At 43.3% G+C, this 22,765-nt stretch overlaps 1 protein-coding gene and 1 long non-coding RNA gene across 4 annotated transcripts in view; both read left to right on the top strand.

Annotated features, from left to right (window-relative positions):
- Window positions 1–804: 804 nt before the first annotated feature.
- The window catches only part of NMT2 (N-myristoyltransferase 2), a 73,049-nt gene continuing 51,088 nt past the window's right edge, over window positions 805–22,765 (top strand). For 2 of the 3 annotated variants that reach the window (XM_037060746.1, XM_037060747.1), the window contains exon 1: window positions 861–981. In XM_037060746.1, coding sequence (XP_036916641.1) covers window positions 954–981 — 28 coding nt within the window. In that variant the 5' untranslated portion in view covers window positions 861–953. Of the gene's footprint in view, window positions 982–22,765 lie in introns of all 3 variants that reach the window. The other variant, XM_037060745.1, reaches the window with a different exon arrangement.
- LOC118997126 (uncharacterized) lies at window positions 5,403–11,045 on the top strand. The gene is made up of 3 exons (XR_005068616.1): window positions 5,403–5,413; window positions 7,037–7,043; window positions 9,256–11,045. It is a non-coding gene; the product is annotated as an uncharacterized LOC118997126 (long non-coding RNA).

Below are 22,765 nucleotides of genomic sequence, written 5' to 3'. Positions count from 1 at the left end.
TGGCATGCAGAAAGGCACTTTCCCCATCAGGTATGGAGTTGGGCCCTGTGATTGATGGCTTGGCTTTAGATCTGAAAGATAAACTTAAAAGAATGCAGCTTAGTTTCTGGACCATTGTTTTGTAACTACCTATTGGTAACTACCATCGTTCTGGCAGGGCTTAACTTGATGGAGCAATTTGTCTGGCAGTTTTGGGGAACATTTTATTCCACCTGTTTCACAGGGAAAACAGGAACAGCTCCAGAGTTTTTCTATCAAGAGTTCAGGGCTGTGAGCCTGGCTGGAAGGAGGAGAGGGAAAGGCTGGGAGCCCTTTTGATTTTGACTTTAATTTGCTATTGCATTGGAAATTTACCTATAGATATACAATGGAATTTTTTTAAAATGTACATGGGAGATGGGGTGGGGAAAGCTTCTAAAAATCTTGCCATGCCGGCTCCTGAGTCAAAAATCTGCAACGTTGAAGAGTGCTCGCTGACCTGTACAGATGTGAAATCGTGTGACCTGTGATTCAAAAACGAAGACTGCAAGATGTGACATCTGCATTCAGGTTGCGGCATTCGGAGACAGGCCTAAGGCTGAGACGCCGGACAGGTTTGGGTTCCAGGGCTGCCCCTGGCGTCCGACCGACAGCTTTCAGCCACAGGCCGTCTCCCCCACACCGCCCGTTCAGGCCCCTTTGCCCCTCGCGGCGGGCTGCGCGCGAACCAGCCCCTCCTAGCCCCGCCCCTCCGGCGCGGTGGGCGGGCCCAGGCCTGACGGGAGCCGCGGACTCGGGCTGTGACAAGACGGTGGGCGGCACTAGAGGGAGCTGCTCGCGCCGCCGTCGCCGTCGCGGCCCCAGTGCCGCCTCCGCAGCCCGCGCCGCCGCGATGGCGGAGGACAGCGAGTCTGCAGCCAGCCAGCAGAGCCTGGAGCTGGACGACCAGGACACTTGCGGGATAGACGGGGACAATGAGGAGGAGATCGAGCACGCCAAGGGGTAGGCGCACGGGCACCTCGGGCACCGCTCGGACGCGGGTCCCGGGTTCGGGAGGCGCCGGCGGCCGGTCCGAGGGGGCGGGGGTCCCCGCGTGGGTCTGGTCGCGCGGCTGCCGGGCTAAGTGGCGCCGGGGCGGCGAGGCCCCGTGGTGGGCGGGGAGGCCAGAGGCCCCAGAGCGGGGACCAGCAACACTGCTGTCACCTGCCGTGCGGCCCGCCGGCCCTCGCCTATTCCCGCCCCCGGCCCGGCCCGAGTGTGACTCGGTGGGACCCAGGGGAGGGGCGGTCCCCTTCCCTTTATGGCTGCCAGGCTTGTGGGGAGTCGTCGTCCTTTCTTCGCTCCTTGTCGTCCTCTCCTGAAGTACCTCCAAACCCACCCACCCCTCCTCCAGCTACCGCCACCAGCAGAAAAAAAGGGAAGCTGCCGGCAGGGGAGTGGTTTAGATTTGCCCATGCTCCTGCGGGCCGGGAACTGCAGAAAGTTGAGTTACCCCGAGCCCAGTCGGACTGGGGGCGCCCAGGGGGTCCCGGCCCGGCCGCCCTTGGCGACGCGCAGGGTGGCCTCGCCGAGGGCATCCGCAGAGCGTGTCTGCAAAGCTCTGAAGAGTGGGTCCCATCCCCCGGGTTACTGCGGGTTTGGGAGTCCGCTCGCGCAGCCCTGACCAGACCCAGCTTATAGGGCCGGCTTTTGATCTTCAAGGCCAAAGGGCACGCAGTGCGTTTTCACACCTGATTGGCTTTCTCCTGCATTTTCACGGGCTCCCTTTTCTCCCCCGCAGACTTGACTTGCTCTCCTTTGGAGAAAAGATTGCTTCCGGTTAAGGGGGCTATAGAAGTTCTTCTAGTGGCAGGGGATACGGGGGTTATTTTAAATAAAGACTGGCGACCTTAAAGGTGGTGTTCACATTACCCCTTTCCCTGTTGGATTCAAACTATGCGCAGGCACAGAACATTTCATGGTGCCCCTTAGAAATGAGATTTTGCAAACCCTGGTGATTGATGAAGAACTGGGTCAACTTAAAATCATGATACGGGAGGCCTTAGTCACAGATGGCTTATTTATTCAGTTCATGCAGAGAATTCTTTAAATGACTGGTGATTTGAAGTGTAAATCATTTATATTCTATTTAACGTCCGCTGGAAGATTTATTTAAGGAAGAAACTTTTACTGAGCTTTAATGTATTATAAAATATTAAAAGATCAAGAAAAAGAAAAGCTGAGTAAATGTATATCCTATTTGTGAGTCACTTTTTAAAGAAATTATTTTTGCAGTGACTATTTCAGTGGCAGCTGCCAATACCTAGTGTTATAATTCAAGTCTAGAATGCTTTTATTTTTTAAAGATAAGATAGGAAATTCTACAGAAATCTCGAGACTGAGTTTTGGTTATGCAGTAATAGAAATTTGCCTGTGATAGATATGTTTTTGAAACAATAGCAATAGCCAGAAATGGGCCTGGATCCAAATGTGATAGATTACCCCAAAACTTCAGTGCCCGTTCATTATCTTTCCAGAGAAACCCTAGGATTTTCCCATTTCCCCTGAAATTTCTGTCTATTTTGCTTTGTCCTTTTGTAGATTTGGTTAGTACTTCTTTGCTTACACAGTTAAGAATGCCCACCGTACAAAAAATTATTCATCTTTGTGCCATTGATCTGGGCCTGTCCCCAGCAACCTTGCTATAGGCTGTGTGACGTTCCCAGATTAGCACCCAAAGTCATCTCCATGCCCTCTTCAGTGTTTAGTTTTATACATCAGCACATTAAATATATGATAACATGCTCACTCAAAATTTAAGAACGCCCAGTGGACTGAAATGTCTTAACCCAGAGCAGATAACATAACTACTAGTGGTAGAGATTGATATCATTGATTCATTATAGCCTCTTAAGATATAGAGTAGTAAAAATCCAAGTCGCTCTGCTTGTTGGACTGCTTTTTTGGGTTTAAACTTAGATAATGTCTGCCAAATTTGGGATAGTACTTACGGGTTTTTTTGGCTCATGCACCGATGGATCAGTATAAACCTAGATTTTTTTTTCTTAAGTGGCTCATGTGTGTAATCTGAAAATTTGACCCACCTGACCAGATGGCTAAGTTGGTTGGAGCGTCGTTCCATACACCAAAAGTTTGTGTGGTTCCATCTTGATCGGGGCACATAACTAAGTTGTAGGTTCCATCCCTGGTCAGGGTGTGGGTGGGAGGCAACCGAGCAATGTTTCTCTATCTATCATTCTCTCCCTTCCACTCTCTGTAAAATCAATAGAAGACATATCCTTGGGTGAAAATAAAGGAAAACATTTTAAATTAAGAAAATTGACTCTCCTTTTCTACACTTAGCTTCTTCATTCTCTGCCAATTTAAATTAAGTGACAAATAAAAAGCCTTTGGTAGAATGTATAGGTAAATGCTTTAGCTTTTAAAAGTGAATTATCACTGAGACAACTAGGAATGGATCAGTGCACAAAGCAGTAATTTACGAAATAGTATCCTTGTGGCCTGAAACAATTAATTTACGCCCACAATTGAGTATAATATATTTATTTACTAGTTGTTTCAGACATATCAAAGTTCAAACTAGAGCCTCGGATAAAGGAAACTACCACATTAGATTATTTTGCTCCCAGTATAGATATTACTGAATATACTTTTCTTTCATTTTCATAGAATTTTCTTTATGAACTAAAAGATTATTTCATTTTGTGGGTAATGATGGAAGTTCGTGAATGAAATATGATTTATGTTCATCAAAAGCCAAGGTTTATATCTGATAAAATACTTGCATCTCACTCTCTTTATAGCTTATTTTTCTGAATTCTTACATGTTTGAAGATGCCTTTCGTTTGCTCTCATAAGTAAGCCACAGTCTGGTGTGCATGTAATTCTATGATAATCATTTTCCTTCAATCTCCATAAAATTGTTTTGTTATCTTCTAGCATTTAGTGGCACAGATGTTGTTTCTTTGCCAATCTGCTTGCATTTCTCATATGGGGAAACCTTATTCTTTTTTGGTTTGGTCATGTTTTTAATCTAGAAGCCTCTAGGATTTTCTCTCCATCTTTGTATAACCCAAGGGTTTCCACATCCTTTTCCCTTCTAGGATAATTTTTTTCTTTAATAGATAAACAAAATGGTGTGGGTCATACATATGGTTGAGGATTTCTTGGGGACTGAGTTTTTCATGGTCCTCTGGCACATCCAGGCTGCTGCCAGCTCCCGCATCACTAGCTCCTAATGTTTTAGGCCCATTTAGTATTTCTCCTCAAACACTTGACCCTGGCTAATACAGTTAGCTGTCATTCACCCCTAGAACCACTAATATAAAACATTTGCTTGTGCACATCATTTACTGATGGTTTTATAAATAATGAGGGAGTGTTTTATTATAGCATAGGGCAGAAAACAACTTCAAGTTCAATACCAGACATCATTGTTCACCAAAGGGATTTATGACTGCCCGTGTTCCTTTGTTGTTCCTTGTTGTATCATTTCCTGTGGTTGTTCTTGGGAGTCCTCTCTCCTTCTGAGAGTGGTCTCTTAATTGTTCAAAACACTGTTATTTTCTCCAAGAAATTGAGGTGACTCTGTGCAGGATGTGGTTACTTCTCTGCACTATCGAGATTGGCTGTGAGAACTCCACCTCTTCACCAAATTCAGGGTCCAGCTCCACTGTCCTTTCTTTTATGAAGCCTTCCATGGTCATTATAACCAAAGGCCCTGTAGCCTTTACGGGGTGTATCCTTCACGTGGTGCCTTTCCACCGGTCACATTCCCCTGCCCCCATATCTCCAGTCATCTTCTCAGGCAGATCATTGTTTTACTGCAAAAGAATGTGACTCATAGAGGTAAGTGACTTGTCCAGGGTCACATGGCTGGTAAGTGGACAACAGAGTTCTTTATGTCCATTGTTGAAGGCGTGTGTGTAACATTGCCTAGAAACTGATTAAAATTAAGGAAGGCTTTATTTTAAACACACGGTACGTTACCTCAAAATAAAGTATGGCAAAACGATATTAGAATTAAAGTTGAGGATCAGCAGTTCACGAATTCAGGGTCTACCTATCTCTCTAGCCTTCTTCCTTCCACTAATCAACTACTCACTGTCTGAAGATGCAGTGTCTTGATTCACATCCTACAGGAAGGGTCTCATTGGTTTCTGAACAGCAAGGCTTGGTCCAGCAGCTGTGGGAGAAGGTGGGAAGGTGGAGGGAGGGGATTATCACACGGTACACCTTTGCAAAGGCCACTCAGGGCCACACCTTTAGAGGAGTCTGCAAAGTAGTTATCACAGAAGGAGATAATAAATGAGGCTGGCACCTCAGAACATGAGTCTTTGTCTGCCTGTCTGCCTGCAGGTAGACTATGAGCATGGAGACAGCACTCACAGTCTCCCATCCTTGCCGTAGCTGGTGTTATTAGGTTGGCCAAAGAGTTTGTTTAGTTTTTCTGTACTGTGGCTCCAGTACTGCTTAGTTATCTTTAAGTTCATTTGAAACAATTTTGTTAGATTATATTGTGACAGCTATCATATCATTGTGCATTTTTTAAAAAAATCAAAATTGGTGAATTTTTGTGCAGCCATTTTAATATTGAAGATGGAAAAAATACACAACATTTTTGGCATATTATGTTTTATTATTTCAAGAAAGGTGGAAACACAACTGAAATGCAAAAGAAAGGTTCGTGCAGTGTATGGAGAAGGTGCAAGGTGCTGTGATTAATTGAATGTGTCAAAAGTGGTTTGTGGAGTTTCTTGATATTGTTGACATTTTGGCAGAATAATTCTTTGCTGTGGGGCTGTCTTATGCATTAGAAGATGCTTAGCAGCACCTCTGGCCTCTACCCACTAGAAAGCAATTGAGGGAGATAGCATACTCAAAATGGCCACATCAATAAAGTTACTAGTGAAAATAAAAAATGTGTCCTTTTTTTATTTTTCCAGAAAAAACATGGGCTTTTTGGCCAATCCAATACATTGTACACATTGATAGCTTAATAAAGGTTTAGAGAATGTATCCCAGGTGTTCTTAGTCCCTGTTGACAAATTAATTTCTAATTTAAAAAAGTGTTCCCTATGGACATTAGGAATATTAATATATGAAGGATTTCTTTTTCCAATTCTAGTTGAAAGGACTTGTACTGTAGTGTTTTTGGTGGTGGGTGTCCATGTGGTACAGGACCCAACATGGTAGAATAGCAGGTAATTTTTGTTGGTGCCTCCTACTTTGTATGTACAGTTTTTCTTATTGTATCATTACAACAGATGAGGAGACTGAGGCTAACTAAATTATGCAGGCCACACCTCAGATTCAAACCAAGGTCTTGGGCCTCTCACTGACTGCAAACTCTTGCCTTTTCAGTAAACTGCATGGTCTCATGGACCATAAGTAAACAAAATAGAGTAATTTGTTTGATAATGTGTCAAGGTTATCTTTCCATAACTCCTAGATTACCAACCTGAGTGCCTCTAGAGTCAAAATTCACCAGTGTAATGGGTACACTAATGTCAATGAATTTTTAAAAAACTGAATACATTTACTCATTTAAAAATATATTGCAGCTTGACTACAGAGAACCTTTTAAGTGTCTCTTCAAGTCTCTGAAAGGATTATTTATTCTTTTACCTTCACCTGAGGGATATGTTCACTGATTTTTAGAGAGAGAGAGAGGCATCGATTGGTTGCCTCCTATAGGAGTGTGCCAACCAGGGATCGAACCCTCAACCTTTTGGTGCACAGGGGTGACGCTCCAATCAACAGAGCCACCTGGTCAAGGCTAAAGGCTTGCTTTTAATTATGGCATCAATCAATACAGTTTGCACTGAGATCTTTTTTCCTTTATTTTTCTTTCACGGCTGTCTCATCTCCTTTCTGTAAGGTTCAGTAGCTTGCCCCAGTGTAGCCTCATGCATGTCAGCGTCTTTTTCCAGGTGCCCCCATAACCCCGCTCCCCGCACTAGTCGGTCAGGCCTCCACGGAGTCGGGTGCCTGTGAGAGGCAGCAGGTGAGCTGTGGAACATGGTGTGAGCACCTCTGGATGACAGCACTACTGGAGGAAACCCGTGCAGCAATCAGGGCCCTGCTCTCCTGTCCGGCCCCTTTAGCACTTGAGATGGGTGGGCAGTGTTTTTCTTTTTTTTTTTTAATTTTATTTTTCAGTTACAGTTGACAATCAATATTATATTAGTTTCAGGTATACAGCATAGTGGTTAGGCAGTGACATACTTTACAAACCGATACCCCTGATATTTCACATACCCACCTGTATTACAGTATTATTGAGTTATTACAGTATTACGGAGTGCTTTCATGGCTGCTTTGAGCTCCTGTAAGTTAGTGACATGCTATGCTCCCCCAGCCACAGGAAGAAATCCAGTGCAAAAGTGATCTTGTGGGTGTCCCTTACTGACTTGGGATTTTAGCTTCAATAGTTTCTGTTTTGTTAGCATGCCGTGTTTCTGTTACTGGTTTAGTACACTCACCACGGATGGGCCCCTTTATTCCCACTGCTGTGTTCACTCAGTGTTCAGGCTCAGGTAGTACTTTCCTAGAGAAAGATTGTGATTCAGTTAATATGATAATTTCCCATAGTTTCTTCATTTGGTTTTTTGGGCGCTGTGGGGAGGGTGGCAGTAATAGTTGTTCTTCACCACCCTCTGGGTACTTATTAACATTTTATGGAAACTGAAGAAAGAGCCAGTAAAAGCAGAGTTTTGTTTTGTTTTTCCAAATGAAGTTTTTAAAAAAATTATTTTTGCAAAAGCATACCATTACTAATACAGAATGTTAGACTGTATCATCAAGGAAAAAGCAGTGCTATGGTGTATGTTCATTTGTACATTTTCCTATTCACATGTGGTTACAAAAATGGAAAAAGGCCGTATCTATTATCCTGGGAGTTCCTATCAGTCTGTACCTTGAACTTCTTTCCAAGGTATTGCAAAGCCCTCTCCTGATCATGTAAAATTGCTGGCCAGTCCATCAAGTGCTATACAAGATTGTGGCTCTATAGAGAGGATCATAATTTGCTTAGGCCACTATTGTTGAGCCCCTTCTCCTAAGCAACCCCATTTTTCCCTGGAACATGGGATGTCTTTCTCCTCCCCCCCACTGGCTGGAGTGTGCATGTGGTGGGAAGTCATCTTGGGCCGAGTAAGCCCAGCAGACATCCTGGGGATGGCTGAGAGCAAAGTAAAGGGAGCCTGGCCCATCTTCTTCCTGTCAAACCCCCACCCCCCACTCACCCAGTGAGGGTAGCTGAGACTTTCCCATGAAATAGAATTGAAATTGAGCCCCTGTGTCAGATGCTACAGTGATTTTGGGACTCCATCCAACCCAGCCCAACCTGTATGCTAACTAATATTACATCTATACATTAGCTTTGGCTTTATAGATGCCTTAATTTTTTAATTATTTAGTATTTTGAATAGGTAGTTTGGGCCTATGATACAAAATTCAAAAGGCACATGAGTATCCAGTGCAACATGAGTCTCATTCTTTCAGCACTGAGCTTCCCTCCCATAAGCAGCTACTCTTGCCAGTTTCTGGCTGTTCTTCTGGTGGTGTTTTGTACATGTGTGTGCACACGCTTGTGCCTGCACGTACATTCCCTACAAATGGTAACATGCTGTTCCATTGCTGCTCTTCAGTTTTCCACTTAACAGTATATAATGGAAGTCACTATATATATCAAACCACATAGATAAACCTCATTTTTAAAAGGATGTATATTTTGAAGTTGAATGGTTGTATCATTATTTTTAATCTGCCCTGTTCATAGATCATAAGGTTATTTCCAGTATTTTGTGCTACCAAACAGTTCTGCAATTAGTATCCTTGAATGTATAGCACTTCTCCAGAGTATTTTTTATTTCAAAATATTTCTTAATATTTTAAAACCTTTTTCAGCTCACAAGTTTTAGGGAGGCAGTGTTGAAATAAGTGTTCAGCCAGGAGGCAGGACCCTCTGTCACTAACCTTCAGTTTGACTTTAGAGTAGTCACTTAACCTCTCTGGGCAAGTGTGTCTTCTCTAGTGACCTGAAGAGTTTGTCTCTCAAAGTTGTATGATTTAACAAGTACATACTTTGTCCTGGGCTTGGTCCCTACCCTTGGGGATAACAGAGGCTGGGAGGAAACTGGGTTGAACGGTCAGCACTACACAGGCCTGGGGGTGGATCATACACCTTGTGTCTCTGGCTCCTACCATGCCCCATTGCTCTGCGTGGGTGAATTCTCTGCTGCCACGGCCTGAGGGTAAGAGGGAAAAGGTAAGTATTCCTGCCTTCCCCCCTGGCTTGTCCCAACTTTAAGCTGTCCTTGTAGGCACCATCAGTTGTTCCTTTTCTCTGAAGCGCTGGGATGTTTCTGTCTTTGTCTCTTCCCTCTACTGTCCCAAAGCAGATTGTGACCTTTAGCTCTCTTCTGGATTCAGGAGGTCATTTTCTTTTGTGTTTGAGAACATCACATGCATCTCTGAGACTGCTGGTGAGAAGTGCCCTTCGCAGAGCCTCACCTTTGCCTGTGACCCTCACTTTGCCCACGGAAGTCCTGTTTTCCATCTCATTTCTGGCCTATGTTCTTGATCACATGTCACAGACTTATCTCTCAGCCCTTCTACTCAGTGGCCCTATCCTGTTTTCTCTGTTCTAGTCATTCTCTCCCCTGAGCCCTCTGTCCCTGGAGTCCCTTAGCCTGCGTGTGCTGGGGATCTGTTCCAGGTCAGGACTGGCCGTTGTCTCATCGCTGTTTCAGCCTCACTGCTCCGCCTCACAGACTGAACCACCAAAGATGGCAGCTTTCCATTACCACTCACAGCTTGCCCCTGCTTCCTCACAAGATTTTTTGGGGGGGAAGCATAATTGTTTGCCACACTCTGTAACGACAAGAATTTTAATCTAATATGGAACATTCCTTTAATGAAAGAATTGACTAGGTCCATGATCAGCGTTGGGATGTAGAAAAGAGGAAGGAATTAAAATTAGGTATGCAAGGGAATTTAGAAATAGAAATATAATTTGAAAAGCACAGGAAATTATTAACTTTGCTGGCACAAATTAATATTATTGAATATAAAATACTAACACAATACTGAAATGAATCTCAGTTAGAAAAAATATTTTTGTGACTTATTATCTTCTCTTAATAAACTCTGAAAGGCCCAGAAATGACAAAAGTCATATAAATAGGAGCTAGTGTATGTCAGCTATTCTATCACAAAAATGATTTCTGAACATGGGTGATTAAAGGTGTAGGAAATAGGGTGATTTTTTACCAATTTGGACTGTCATAAAGGATATACTCTGCCAACTCCTTCAAGCTTTTTTTAAAAAACTGAATTTTCTACATTTCCCTTCATCATTTCATCTTTAGGAACAGTTTTAACTAAGAGGCAAAGAAGTAAGCCTTTAAGAAATTTATTTGTTAAATAGCTGAACAATTTGTATTCAGTCATTCAATGATATGTAATGATCTAAAAGATATATAAAACATCATTTTAGCATTTTAAATGTCCTCCTTTATTTTGATTGTGGACAATCTGCAAAGACAGGTCTTACTTTACAAACTAAACTTCACACTAGACTAGTTTCTGGCCAATGAATCTTGATTAAATTTTATTATCATTTAAATGTTCACTCTTTAGAATTGGTTTTTTGGGGGTAGGGCCCCCAAATTTGTTTGCTGGTAATATAATACTTATGGAAAGAGAAGTCTAATGAGATGTAATGTATGTTCCCACACTAGATGATGGTGAGAGTGGAAAGAATTGAAAACTTGGGAACAGCTCCATCTCTCCGAGAGGGGGATTAGTTAACAAGGCGCAGAGCAGAAGCTAGCCCAGGGAGTCCTCGGGTTCTGCACCAGCCAGGCCTGTGCTGCACCCAGGGCTTCTGGTTTAGCCACTGCCCCAAAGCAGTCACCCCCTGATGCTGACACCCACGTAAACACGGCAATGGTTGGCTGGGCCCACTGTGGCCTCTGCCCAGTGCTTCAGCCTCAGTAGCTGCCGCCACCTACCTCCTTGGTTGATGTTTATAATGATAAAGGTCATTATTGAGTTCCGCCCCTCACTGGCCATAAACTTTGGGGGAGCTTTGAGCTCTAAGCCTTCTGAGGGCTTCTTTAGGCCCTTCTGCTTTGACCAGAGATGATGAGGTTTTGAAGAGACTCTGACAGATGTTTTTTTTGTTTTTTTTTTTCCTACATCAATCCCAAGGGGAGAAGGACTTGTTGAGAAAGAGATGAAGCTACTTAACCAATGAGAGAGTTGAAGTATTACTTTAGGTTTGGCCATACTGAAGCCAGATGCTGGCAGGTGGACGGTTTGCTTCTAGCTCTGGGTTGTGCATTACACACTTGGGGAGAAGAAGGCTAAGGAAGCCATTACTGGAATTGCATGGATGAGCCTCTGACAAGAAACAGACTCACTCATATAATGTCTTCAAGAACCGGAGCTACAGGCGGAATCCATTATTGAACTGGGTGGCCACATGATCAGCTTGTGTCAGATGGGTGCCCTGACCCAGAATGAGGACAGGCTCGTGGCTAGTACGTGGGAGAATCTGACTCTGCCTTGGCTGACTTCCGTAGCTGTGTGTGAATTCTCTTCATCAGCAGGGCACTGTGGTGTGCCTTTGAGTTACCTCGGCTGTTTTCCATAAACTGCACCAAAACCTTCTCATGTTTTCTCCCTTGTATTGCCTTTCCCTCTAGTAAAGTGACTTGGTTTTCTGAACACACACACACACACACACAGACACACAGAGTAATAAAGATCTGCTACAATTCAGTATAACACAAATAGGCTAATACAAATTTGTCAGTGATCCTAGATAGGCATTTCATAAAAGAAGATCTAAAAATTGCTAATAAATATCTAAAAAGATGTTCAGCCAGTGGAAATGCATAAGCAATAGTAGAATGTAGGAATTGCATGGATTCTGAAGCCAGGTCGGCTGGATCAAGTCCTGGCCCTGCCATTATTTGCTCCATGACCTTCGCAAGTTACTTAACCCCTCTATGTTTCAGTTTCCTCTTCTGTGAAATGAAAATGATCATAATAGAGGATGTACCGCACAAAGTTGTTGTGACAATTTACAGAGGTGATGTCTGTAAGGTGCTTAGTACAGTGCCTGACACATCCTGTGCTAAATGTTAGCTGCTGTGACCATGACAGTGATGATGCTGGTGATGGTAGCAGTGCCAGCTTATTCTCCAAAGTGATTACATCAGCTTACATTCCTCCAGCAGTATATGAATGTTCCCTTCCCTCACATTTTTCTGATAGCATTAGACTTCAAAATGTTTGGCAAATAAGTGGATAAAAAGTAGAATCGGAGATATTTTCATTTTCCTTACTCCTGGTGAGGTTGAGCATCTTTTCATAATCCACTGGCTATTAGTTTCCTCTATGCGAGTTGCTTATTCATATCCTCAGCCCATTCTTCTGTCAGTCTCTTGTCTTATTGATTTTTACATTGATTTCTCATTCATCCAGAAAATATCTATTAAGGACTTTTTATATGTTAGACCCTGTTTTAAGTACTGAGAATACAATGGAAAATTCTGTTTTATGGATCTTACGTTCTAGTTAGAGGAAGACAAATGAATAAATAATACATTTTTAGCTAACCATAAGTTTTTTTAAAGATTTTATTTATTTATCTTTAGAGGGGAAGGGAAGGAGAGAGGGAGAGAAATATCAATGTATGGTTGCCTTTGGTGTGTCCCCTGCCGGGAACTGACCTGCAACCCAGGCATGTGCCCTGACTGGGAATCGAACCGCAATCATGTGGTTCGCAGGCCTGCGCTCAATCCACTGAGCTACACCAGCCAGGGCTTTAGCTAACCATAAGTTATATGAAGAAAAGTAGAGCATATTATTTATAGTAATATGTAACATTTATTGTATGATTTCTATGTGCCAACTACTAATACTGGTGTATTAAGTCATCCTCACAATTTTTATAACACTGTTTATTGAAGACATCATCCTTGTACAGGTATGGAAACAGAGGCACAGATGAGTTAAGTAATAAGCGCCAAGTCACACAACTAGGAAGTAGCCGAGCCAGGATTCAAAACCAGGTGGTCAGACTCTCGCTAATGCTTGCAGTCCTGGTGAGCATATCACATTGCCTCTCTATGCTGTACTGGAGACAGAATGTGAAAGGGAAAGAGCTTCTTGTATGTTCTGACTAGTAACACTTTATCATATGCTTTTTTAAAAAAAATCTTGCCTCATTCTGTAGCTTTAAAATTTGGTTTATAGTCACTTTGCCGCAAAATGCTTAACTTTGATATAGTTGGATTATCCCCTTTTAGTTGTTGGTTTATACCCTGGGTCCTTGTCTAAGCAGTTCTTTCCTTCACTGACATTATGAAGTTATTTTCTTATTCTTTCAGTTATCCATTCAACAGATATTTACTTCAGCATCTACTATATGCCAGACGCTGTTCTAGGCACTGGATAGATGTTAACTGAACCAACTAAAATCATTGCCCTCAGTCTTAAGGTTTTGTTTTCCAAGTTTGGGTTTGTAACTCCTTTGGAATTTGTTTCTGTCATTCATGGGAAGTAGCAAACTGATTAAATTTTTCTCCATACATAGGAAGTCAGTTTTTCTGATACTATTCATTGAAAAGTTCGTTTTTCACCACCGATGCATGATGCAAGTGTTATCCTGTCTCAAGTCCCTGTGTCCCATGGCTGCTACTGGGCCATCTGTGCTGTTTCCCTGATCAATTTATTTCTTCCTGAACTGAGTTGTATTTTAATAATGTTCTAGTTGCAGGAGGGTTGTGGTCATCATAGACAATTTAGAAAATGCATGAAAATACAATGAAGATTGAAATCGCCCATAATCCCACCATTTTCTATGCAGGAAACTGGAAATCAAGGGGGACAATTGTGAAATAATTATAACATCAGATTACTAATGGTTCTTGTGTGGAGGAGCTCAATGATCTCCCTGGTGGAATCCTATCAAATCTAAACTTGTTTCTCACCTTTGGCATTCACATGTCATAAATTGACCAGGCTTGTCACCCTTACAATTAATGTGTTAGTTATGATAGACTAAGCCACTATAACCAGTAGACCCTACTGTGTAATTGCTCTGCACAATAGAGGTTTTCTTCTTGTTCACGGGACAGTCTGGGCCAGGTGTTCAGAGGGATGGCCGGGGGCTTCCCCTTGATCTGTCAGTCAGAGTCTAGCTTTCCCCATCATGGGGCTGTGCTCTCCTCTAGTGTCTTACCCTGCACCTGAGCCGAGTCAGCACAGGAAGGAGTGTGTGTGGAGGAGCAGCCCAGGACGGTTTCCGGGCCAGCAAAGAGGCAGGCGTCACTTTTACTCCTGTCCCACCGGCCAGAACTCAGTCACGTGGCCATACCTCAGTGCGAGGAGCTGGGAAGTGCTATCCCACTGCGAGCTAGGGAGAGAGGGAGGGAGATGGATTTGGGGGCAGCCAGTAGTCTCTGCCTCTCTTGTTTCTCCTGGAGCAACTCTAACATGTTTACACTTTATTATAAAATGTGCTTTTTGTTCATTCCATTAAGCCCACTCTGTAGAATCCTTGAATTCTTCTTTGGAGGGATTTGCTGGGTGTGTTTACTGAATATTTGACATCTGCGTGGATAAGAAGGAGTTTATTGGCTTACCCTTGGGGTTTGAATATGCTAGAGATTCTCTCTAGGCACAGACTGAAGTATCTTTCTGGGGCAGCAAAATTCAGAGGCTTTCATTGTGGATCTTTCATATGAATTGTTGGGGAAATGGGAAATGGAATGCCTGTCCTTAAAGTGCCGATAGAAATCTGTAAAAGGGCTGCATAATATCCATGGCTAAACTTCTGTAATTCAGTAACCAGCCTTAAGTACTGGGGATCTGAGTCAGTTTTTCTTCATTGGATTTCCAAAAAGAATCTTTACAAGCATGTATTTTCCTTTATTGTCCTGAGGCCTTAGCAATATCTTACCACCCCTAGAGACAAGAATTTCACTTCCCAATTTTTAAAACAGCTTTATCGATGTATAATTCACAGACTCTACAATTCAGTGGTGTTAGTATATTTACTGAGTGTGCAACCATCAGCACAGCCAACTTTGGAACATCTGTATTGTCCCTAGAAGAAACCCTGCATCCCTTAGCTGACACCTTCCAACCCCCCTCATCCTCTCAGCCTCTGGCAACTGCTAATCTATTTTCTATTTCGGTAGATTTGCCTAGTCTGGAATTTTTATATAAATGAAAGCATATAGTTTGTGATTAGCTTCTTTCATTTAGCATAATGTTTTCAAGGTATCCACATTATAGCATGTGTCATACTTCATTTTTTTGGCTCAGTAATAGTCCATTGTGTGGATGTACCATATTTTCTTTATTCATCAATTGATGGACATTTGGGTGGTTTCCACTCTTTGTACTGCTTTGAATATGTGTGTATGGATTTCTGTGTGGATATATATTCATTTCTCTTGGCTATATATTCCTGGCTGTGGAATTGCTGGGTCCTGTTGTAACTCTGTTTAGCACGTTGAGGAACTGCCAGACTGTTTGTCGAAAGCTCTTGCTTACCCCATTTTATATTCCCACCACATCTTCACCAACAAAAAAAATTACCTTTTTTGATTATAGTTCTCCTAATGAGTGTGGTAAGGTGGTGCACCTATCAGCTCTCATTCTCAAATTCTCCTCTCCTTGAAGCTTCTGGGGAATGGAAAGTAGCTCTAACTTAAGGGTTGGGCAGCTCTGCTTCTCGTCACTGTATAAATACCATCAGATATGTCTGGGAGTTTGGAGCAGGGAATGGCTAATTTAGTGCCAATTTCTGCTGGTCCCTGTCAATTTATATTTGCAAGCGAAAATAAAACTTTGACAAACTAGAGTTAACAAAAATGATTCTAGTTTCTTCATTATACCAAAATAACATAGCACAATTTTAACAATACCATTGGTGCACTTCTCAGCCTGTCTGTCTGGATGAAAGCTCCTTGGAAATGTGGAGATACTTTTAACTGGGTGGATTGAACAGAAAAGCTGTGAGATCTTGGGCTCCTAGTGACTTCTAGAAGAGCCATAACCAGCAGTAGTGGAAAGGTGAGGCAGGAGAAAGATAATTCTCTGGGTTGTGAAGCCAAGGCCATGTTCTGGATGATCTCAGTTACCATCTTCCCCTCGACACAGTGCCGAGCACATAGTAGATGCTCAGTGAATGCGTCTGCCTTTGACTTTACTGTCCAGGTAGGGAGAATTTTAGCCGCCTGAGGTATTTTACCACCTGACAATATGTAATTGGAGCCAACTCAAGAGCCAGAATTAATCATTCATTCAACAAGCCTTTGTTATAGAAATCTATGCGTTTTGGGCATAGAAGCATTAGAGACCTTAGGGAGACAAATATAAATAGCTTTCTTTTGCAACTCCACCCGCCCACCACTAACAAATGCATACCTAAAGCATGTGTTCACAATACAGCAAGTTCACTGCTTTACAAGGTGCCAGCCATGGGAACATTGAGGGAGCAAAGCCTAAAATATTCAGACTCCCAAATCAGAGAATCTGACGTACTTATCCATGGCGTATGTTGAGCTCCAGTATCTGGCTGTGATATGTTTGTTTAGCCCAGTTTGTAGACAGATATTTATGGGAGTCCTTAGCCACCAGATGATTTTAAATGTAAACATCACAATAATACAGATTTGATTCTACCGAAGAAAATAAACTGCTCATTTTGAGGTGGGAATGCATTACTATTTTTAGACCACTAGGGTGCCATTTGGCGGGGTCTCAATCTGTCTCCAAAAAATGAGCACTTTCTATTGTAGGACTTGGAACAGGGAAATATGAAGCTGTAGCCCAAGCGCTTGTCTCTTAAGCAGTTTTTGTCAATATTGAACATGCCTTTCATATTTTGGCCTTGTAGGCAACAAATTATCCATTTTAAATGTAAAAAGGCTATGATTTTTACTAGATGGATGACTGATGGAAAAAGCCCCTTTGTGACCTAGATGTGGGTGGTGAGGCTAGTAGCACTTTGCATCAGTTCAGATGCTCTAAGTTAGGACGCGGTAGAAACAGCACTATGGTTCTGTTGCATAAGTCAGCAAAGGTTTGTCTGCCACCTCCCCTGCATGGGTGCAGGCAGGGTCCTCTGCTCCTCTGAGGGACTCAGGGGCTTGGGCTAAAGCAAACTCCATCACTCCCATTGCCATCATCTTGACAAGGCTGTGCAGGACTTGGCTGGAAGGGGAATTCGGCAGAGAGAAGTCTAGCAGGGGTGTCTGACCTCTTGGCATCTGTGGGCCACACTGGAAAAAGAGTTGTCTTGGGCCTTGTGTTAAATACACAAACACTAATGAAAACTGATGAGCCAAAAAAGGGTTTTAAGTACATTTACAATTTTGTGTTGGGCCGCACTCATAGCCATCATGGGCTGCATCTGGGCTGTGGGCCGTGGGTTGGACACCCCTGGAAAGGCTCTCCATGCTTTCACATGGGAGTAACACTTTACAACGTACCAGCCGTGGGAACACTGAGGGAGCAAAACCTGAAAAGTCTTTGAATGACTCATCTTCCATCAGCAAACTGCCCACCTGTGCCTCATTTCAAGGGGCAGGAAGTGTATGCGGCATACTCCCAATTGCCTGCAGGAGAGGGAATTCAAAATACTGGTAAGCAAGAATGATGTTCCCACACATCTGAGTGGGGAAAACCCGGTTCTCCACTCAGAGAACTGGGTTTCTCCTTTTTTGCTTCTCTTTTGCTTCTCTTTTGCTGTCATACTACTGTCACACACACAGCACTTCTGACACCATTGTGTGTAGGTGCAGGGGGCGGTTCCTATACCAGCTGGGCGTCCTACAGATCAGCTTAATTCTGACACTGTTTACCGGGAGACAGGGTGAGGGTTCAATTTTGCCTGACTGCCACTTCCCTACTTCAAATGACAATCCCAAGTCCAGGTGGTCACCTGTGCTTCTTGACTGACCAGCTCCTCAGGTTTGGTTCATTTAAATTCACAGAATTCAGGAAGATCATTTACTTATCGTTGACCAGTTCATTATAATACAGATGAACACCCAGATGGAAGGGGTGCGTAGGGCAAGGCACATGGGGAGAATGCGGAACCTCTCTGCCCTCGGCGGCACTGTCCCACACCTCCAGGTGTTCGCCAGCCGAGAAGCTCCCTGACCCTGCGCTGTCGGGATTTGTCTGGGGGCTTCATGAGTGGGCATGACTGATCACTAATCCCATTTGCAGCCCCTCTCCCCTCTCTGGAGAATGGAAAAGTGGGGCTGAAAATACCAAGCTTCTAATCAGGGTGCTTGGTCTTTCTGGTGACTGGCTCCCATTCAGCAAGCTACCAGGTCACCTCAGTAGAACGGAAGACACTCCTTTTCATCCAGGAAACAACAAGGGTTTTAGGAGCTTTGTGCCAGGAACTGGGGGAAGAGAGCAATATGTATGTTTTCTCTTATTCACACATTTTATAGAGAAATGAGAGGCTTTCTGTTCTGAAGGAGCTCATATTCTAGTGGGAAGAGTGGATGAGAACACCAGGTGTAGGGTGTGCCAGATGGAACGGTGCTCAGGTGGCAGGGGGCTCTTTGCGCTGGGGGCATCTGATTCAGATTAGGGAAGGAGCAAGGTTTCTCAAAAGAGGTGGTGTTGGGCCTGCATTTTCAGCGACAAGCAATTTGCCAGGAAATGAAGGGTAGAAAGGTGTCCTAGTAGGGGGAACAATGTGTTTAAATGTGGAATCATAGCAGTTCTCAGTATTTATTGAAAGACTGACTCCCCACCAGCCATCAGGCCGCATACTCGCAGGCCCTGTCTCCTTCACTCCCCGAAGGCCTGCCATTTGTGTGTGGTCTGCTGCCTAAGAATGTATGTCTCCCAAGATGGGACTTCAGTTTGCTCACTGTTGAATCTTTACGCTCCAGTAGCTATTGCTGTATAACAAACCAACAACTGGTTTGTTATACCCACACATCCTGTGGGTTAGAAATTTGGAAAGGGCACAGTTCGAGGGAGTTCTCACTGGGGGATTTTTCTTGTGGTGGCGGTTAGATTTTGGCCAGGGCCACAGTCAGCCCAGGACTTCACTGTCCTGGACCTCTATGGTGGCTCTCTCATGGGGCTGGCCCTCGGCCAGAGACCCCCTGGTTTCTCACCCAGCAGGGCTGCCTGTGGTCTCACCAGCATGGTGGATCTCAGGGTCATCTGATGGAAAGAACCTGATTTCATGGGAACTGGGTAGGAGCTTCGTCGCCTTTCTCACCTAGATTCAGAAGTCACGTATTGACACGTTTGTTGTGAATGATTCGCTGTGAGTCACCTTCAAAGGGAGGGGTCCAGATTCCATTTTTCACTGGGAGTTGTCTTAACAATTTTGAGGACATGTTGAAAAGTAGGAGCCACAAGTCCTTCTTCTGGCTGAAAATTATTTACATTCCCCTACATGCAGCATACATTTACCCTCCCTAAGGCCCTCTCCAAAATCATACTGTGTTTTAGCCTGTGTATTAGGCTCAGGCTTCAAGTAGAGGATCTCGTCATCTAAACCAAGTCCAGGTGTGGGCGAGGCCCCTCTCCTGGTCAATTTGCGTGCCCCTGAACTGAGCAGATACGTCCTCTGCTGTCCACACACCCATCCTGAAGTGGTGGACGGAGGTAGAAGAGCCACTATTCTGAAAGGGGAAAATAGGGAGCACACCCCCGTCTGGTTCGTAGCGGCTCCGAAATCTATTTAGTAATGTGTTGCCAGTTCCTTGAGTCAAACTAAGCCCCGTTCTCCGGGAGCTGTTCTCTCTGGCTCTGACCACTGTCTTCTGGGCTCTTGGTTGTGCCCTTTACGACATCCTTCCAAAACAAAACTGACTTTGCATCTGAGTGAGTGACCCCCTCTGTCTGCTTCCTGCTTTGTAAAAGACAGAGGGTCCAAAGTCCTCTTTTCATTTTCTTCTGCTCTGTGTCTTCCAAGCCAATGTAACTCTTTTAAAAACGTCCTGAGCTCTCTGTGATTCTATTTTTCATCCACTCCATTAGATGAACGTTACCCACAGATCTCTTCCAGGTTTTTCTCTTCCTTGGGCTCCTGGTGAAGCTGCCCCAACACAGAGATTCTTAGGAGCCATATGGTTCAGAGAGGATAGACAAGGCACTTCCCTCCAAAACCTGCAAGGCTTTCGGTCTGGAGTGGCCAGCGAGTCAGCACCTTCAGCCCTCTGCCCAGAAGTCTCTTTAGCTAGATCGAGTTCCTTAGGAACATTTTCTATTTTCCACATTATTGCCTGCAACAGTTTTGTAAATGCTCCTCTACTGCAAAGCAAGGGTCATTTTTCCTCAATCTTTTTTTTATTTGAAAATGAAGAAGTCATCGAAATAATCATGAAATGAAACATGTTCTGTATTTTCTTCAAGCCCTTTCCAGTAGCCTCCTCAAGGCCATTAGACTTCCGCCAACAGTCTCCTCGGGGTCCTTCCACCTGGTCTTGGTGCTGATGCCTTGTGTTCCCCCCAAACACATTTTCAGGTTCCAAATTCCTGTTCTGGTTTTTATTACCAATCTGGTGACTTAAAACACTTTTTTTTATCATGTTTGAGGATTTTGTGGGTAAGGACGCTGGAAAAGCAGTTTCTCGCTTGGGGCTCTTGTGCAGGTGCAGTCAGACATCGCCTTGGGGAGTCTTCTGAAGACTGACCAAGCTGATCGTCCAGGAGTCCTCCCTCCCACGGCTGCTCCCTGGTGCCAGCTGCTGCCTGGATGCTCAGCAGCACTGTCAGCCTGGTGGCTGGGGCGGTCAGACCTCTCACCTGGCTCCAGGCTGCCGCAAGGGTGGACATCCCAAAGTAGCCAGGTGGAAACTGTGTTTTGTGACCTAGCCACAGAGGTCACATAGTGTCCTTTCTTCTGTGTTAAGAGCAAAGTGATGACCCTGCCCAGATTTAAGGGGAGGGGAAGGGACCCCACTTCTTGTTGGGATAAGTATCAAAGAATTTTTAGACGTTTTGAAAGTGCTTGGACCTAGAGCCATGCCAGGCAAAAAGAGAACCTCACTATGTAATTGTGTCTACGGAGTAGGCATGTTTTCCTCTCTTATATCTGTCTCTGTGCAATACAGACCTAAACCCTGGACAGTGTGGCTCAGTTAGTTGGGTGTCATCCCACAAACCAAAAGGTCTCAGGTTCGAGTCCCAGTCAGGACACATACCTGGGTTGCAGGTTTGGTCCCTGGTCATGGTCTCTGCAGGAAGCAACTGGTCAGTGTTTCTCACGGTGATGTTTCCCTCCCTTTTTTCCCTCCCTCCCTTCTCCTCTCTCTGGAATCAATAAAAGAAAAAAAATGACACGATACTTCATATTATACACCTTTTATTTTAAGTGAATTAGGAAGTGAAATTTTTTTCCAAAAGTCATATAGAAAGGAATGTATAGAAGGGTGCTTATGTAATTTTGGAATAGGGAAGGCCTTTCTGAGCAAGATTTAAATGCCAAGAAGCTACAAGGGGAAGTATTTAAGTGTTAGACTCTATAAGAATTTTAAGTGTCTGTACAGGAAAAGATATCGTAAGTAAAGCTGAAAGGTAGAAAATAAACTGAGTAAAGTATTTGTAATTACAATAATACACAACAAACTAGACAACGTAGTATAAGCAAAAAGTAGTATCTCCAAGGGCTGTTGCAAAGGTTGAATGGGTTTAAAGTACCCAAAGTAAAAATACCTAATACATGATAGATTCTATTCATGCTTTTAATAAAGAGCACCTACAAATCTATTTTTAAAAGATGGCTAAGAGAAAAAGGGTAAGAATGAACAATTCATGGAAAAATAAATGGTCGATAAGCATGTGTACCCTCACACCTGATTAAATAAAGAAAATTAAATCTACAAGTTTATTCCCTACCTAAAGATCTGAGGGGAGAAAAAAAAAGACTTGTGGACAGGAGGTAAAAAGAATGGTAATATTTCAGTGCTGGCAAAGAAGTAGGGAAATTGACATTCATATTTACTGTTCTTTGTTCCTTTATTTAGGCAAAGTGTTTTCTGTCCTCCTCTAGTTTCCCCTTGGGCTTATTTCAGGATTTTTTTTAAATCTTTGATTTTTTTGTAGTCTCAAATTATATGCCTAGGTGTAGGGTTGTTGTTTTTGTTCGTTTGTTTGTTTGATTGTTTGGGGAGATTTTTTTCTGGCATTTATCCTATCTGGTGTTCTCTAAGCTTTGTGGATCCATGGTTTGATGTTTTACATTAATTTGGGGTATTCTCAGTTATTACTGCTTCAAATATTTTTTCTGTACTTTCTCTTTCTTCTCCATCAGTTATTCCTATTACATGTATGTTGTACCTTTTTAGGTATCCCACGGTCCTTGGCTATTCTGTTTTGTTTTTTCGGTCCTTGTTCTCTTTGCTTTTCAGTTTGGGAGTTTTCTGTGAAGATGTCCATTGCAGTGTCCTGTAAGTAAGAAATTCTTTCCTCAGCTGTGCCCAGTTTGCTAACAAGCCTGTCAAAGGCATTTTTCATTTCGGTTACAGTTTGTTTGATCGCTAGCATTTCCCTTCGGTTCTTTCTTAGAATTTCCATCTCTGTGTTAACCTTGCCCATCTATTCTTTTATGCTCTCTACTTTGTCTATTTGAGCCCTTAGCATATTAATCATAGATGTTTTAAATTCCTGGTCTGATCATTTCAACACCCTTGCCATGTCTGGTTCTTATGCTTGCTCTGTCTTTTCCAGTTGTATTTTTGGTCTCTGAGTATGCCTTGTAATTTTTTTTGTT

Source organism: Sturnira hondurensis, unplaced genomic scaffold (genome assembly GCF_014824575.4).
Source record: "Sturnira hondurensis isolate 20B ecotype Veracruz unplaced genomic scaffold, ASM1482457v3 Scaffold0012488, whole genome shotgun sequence".
Classification (NCBI taxonomy): Eukaryota; Metazoa; Chordata; class Mammalia; order Chiroptera; family Phyllostomidae; genus Sturnira; species Sturnira hondurensis.
Note: the sequence above shows the minus strand (reverse complement) of the source record. Positions and strands in the feature narration are given on the sequence as shown.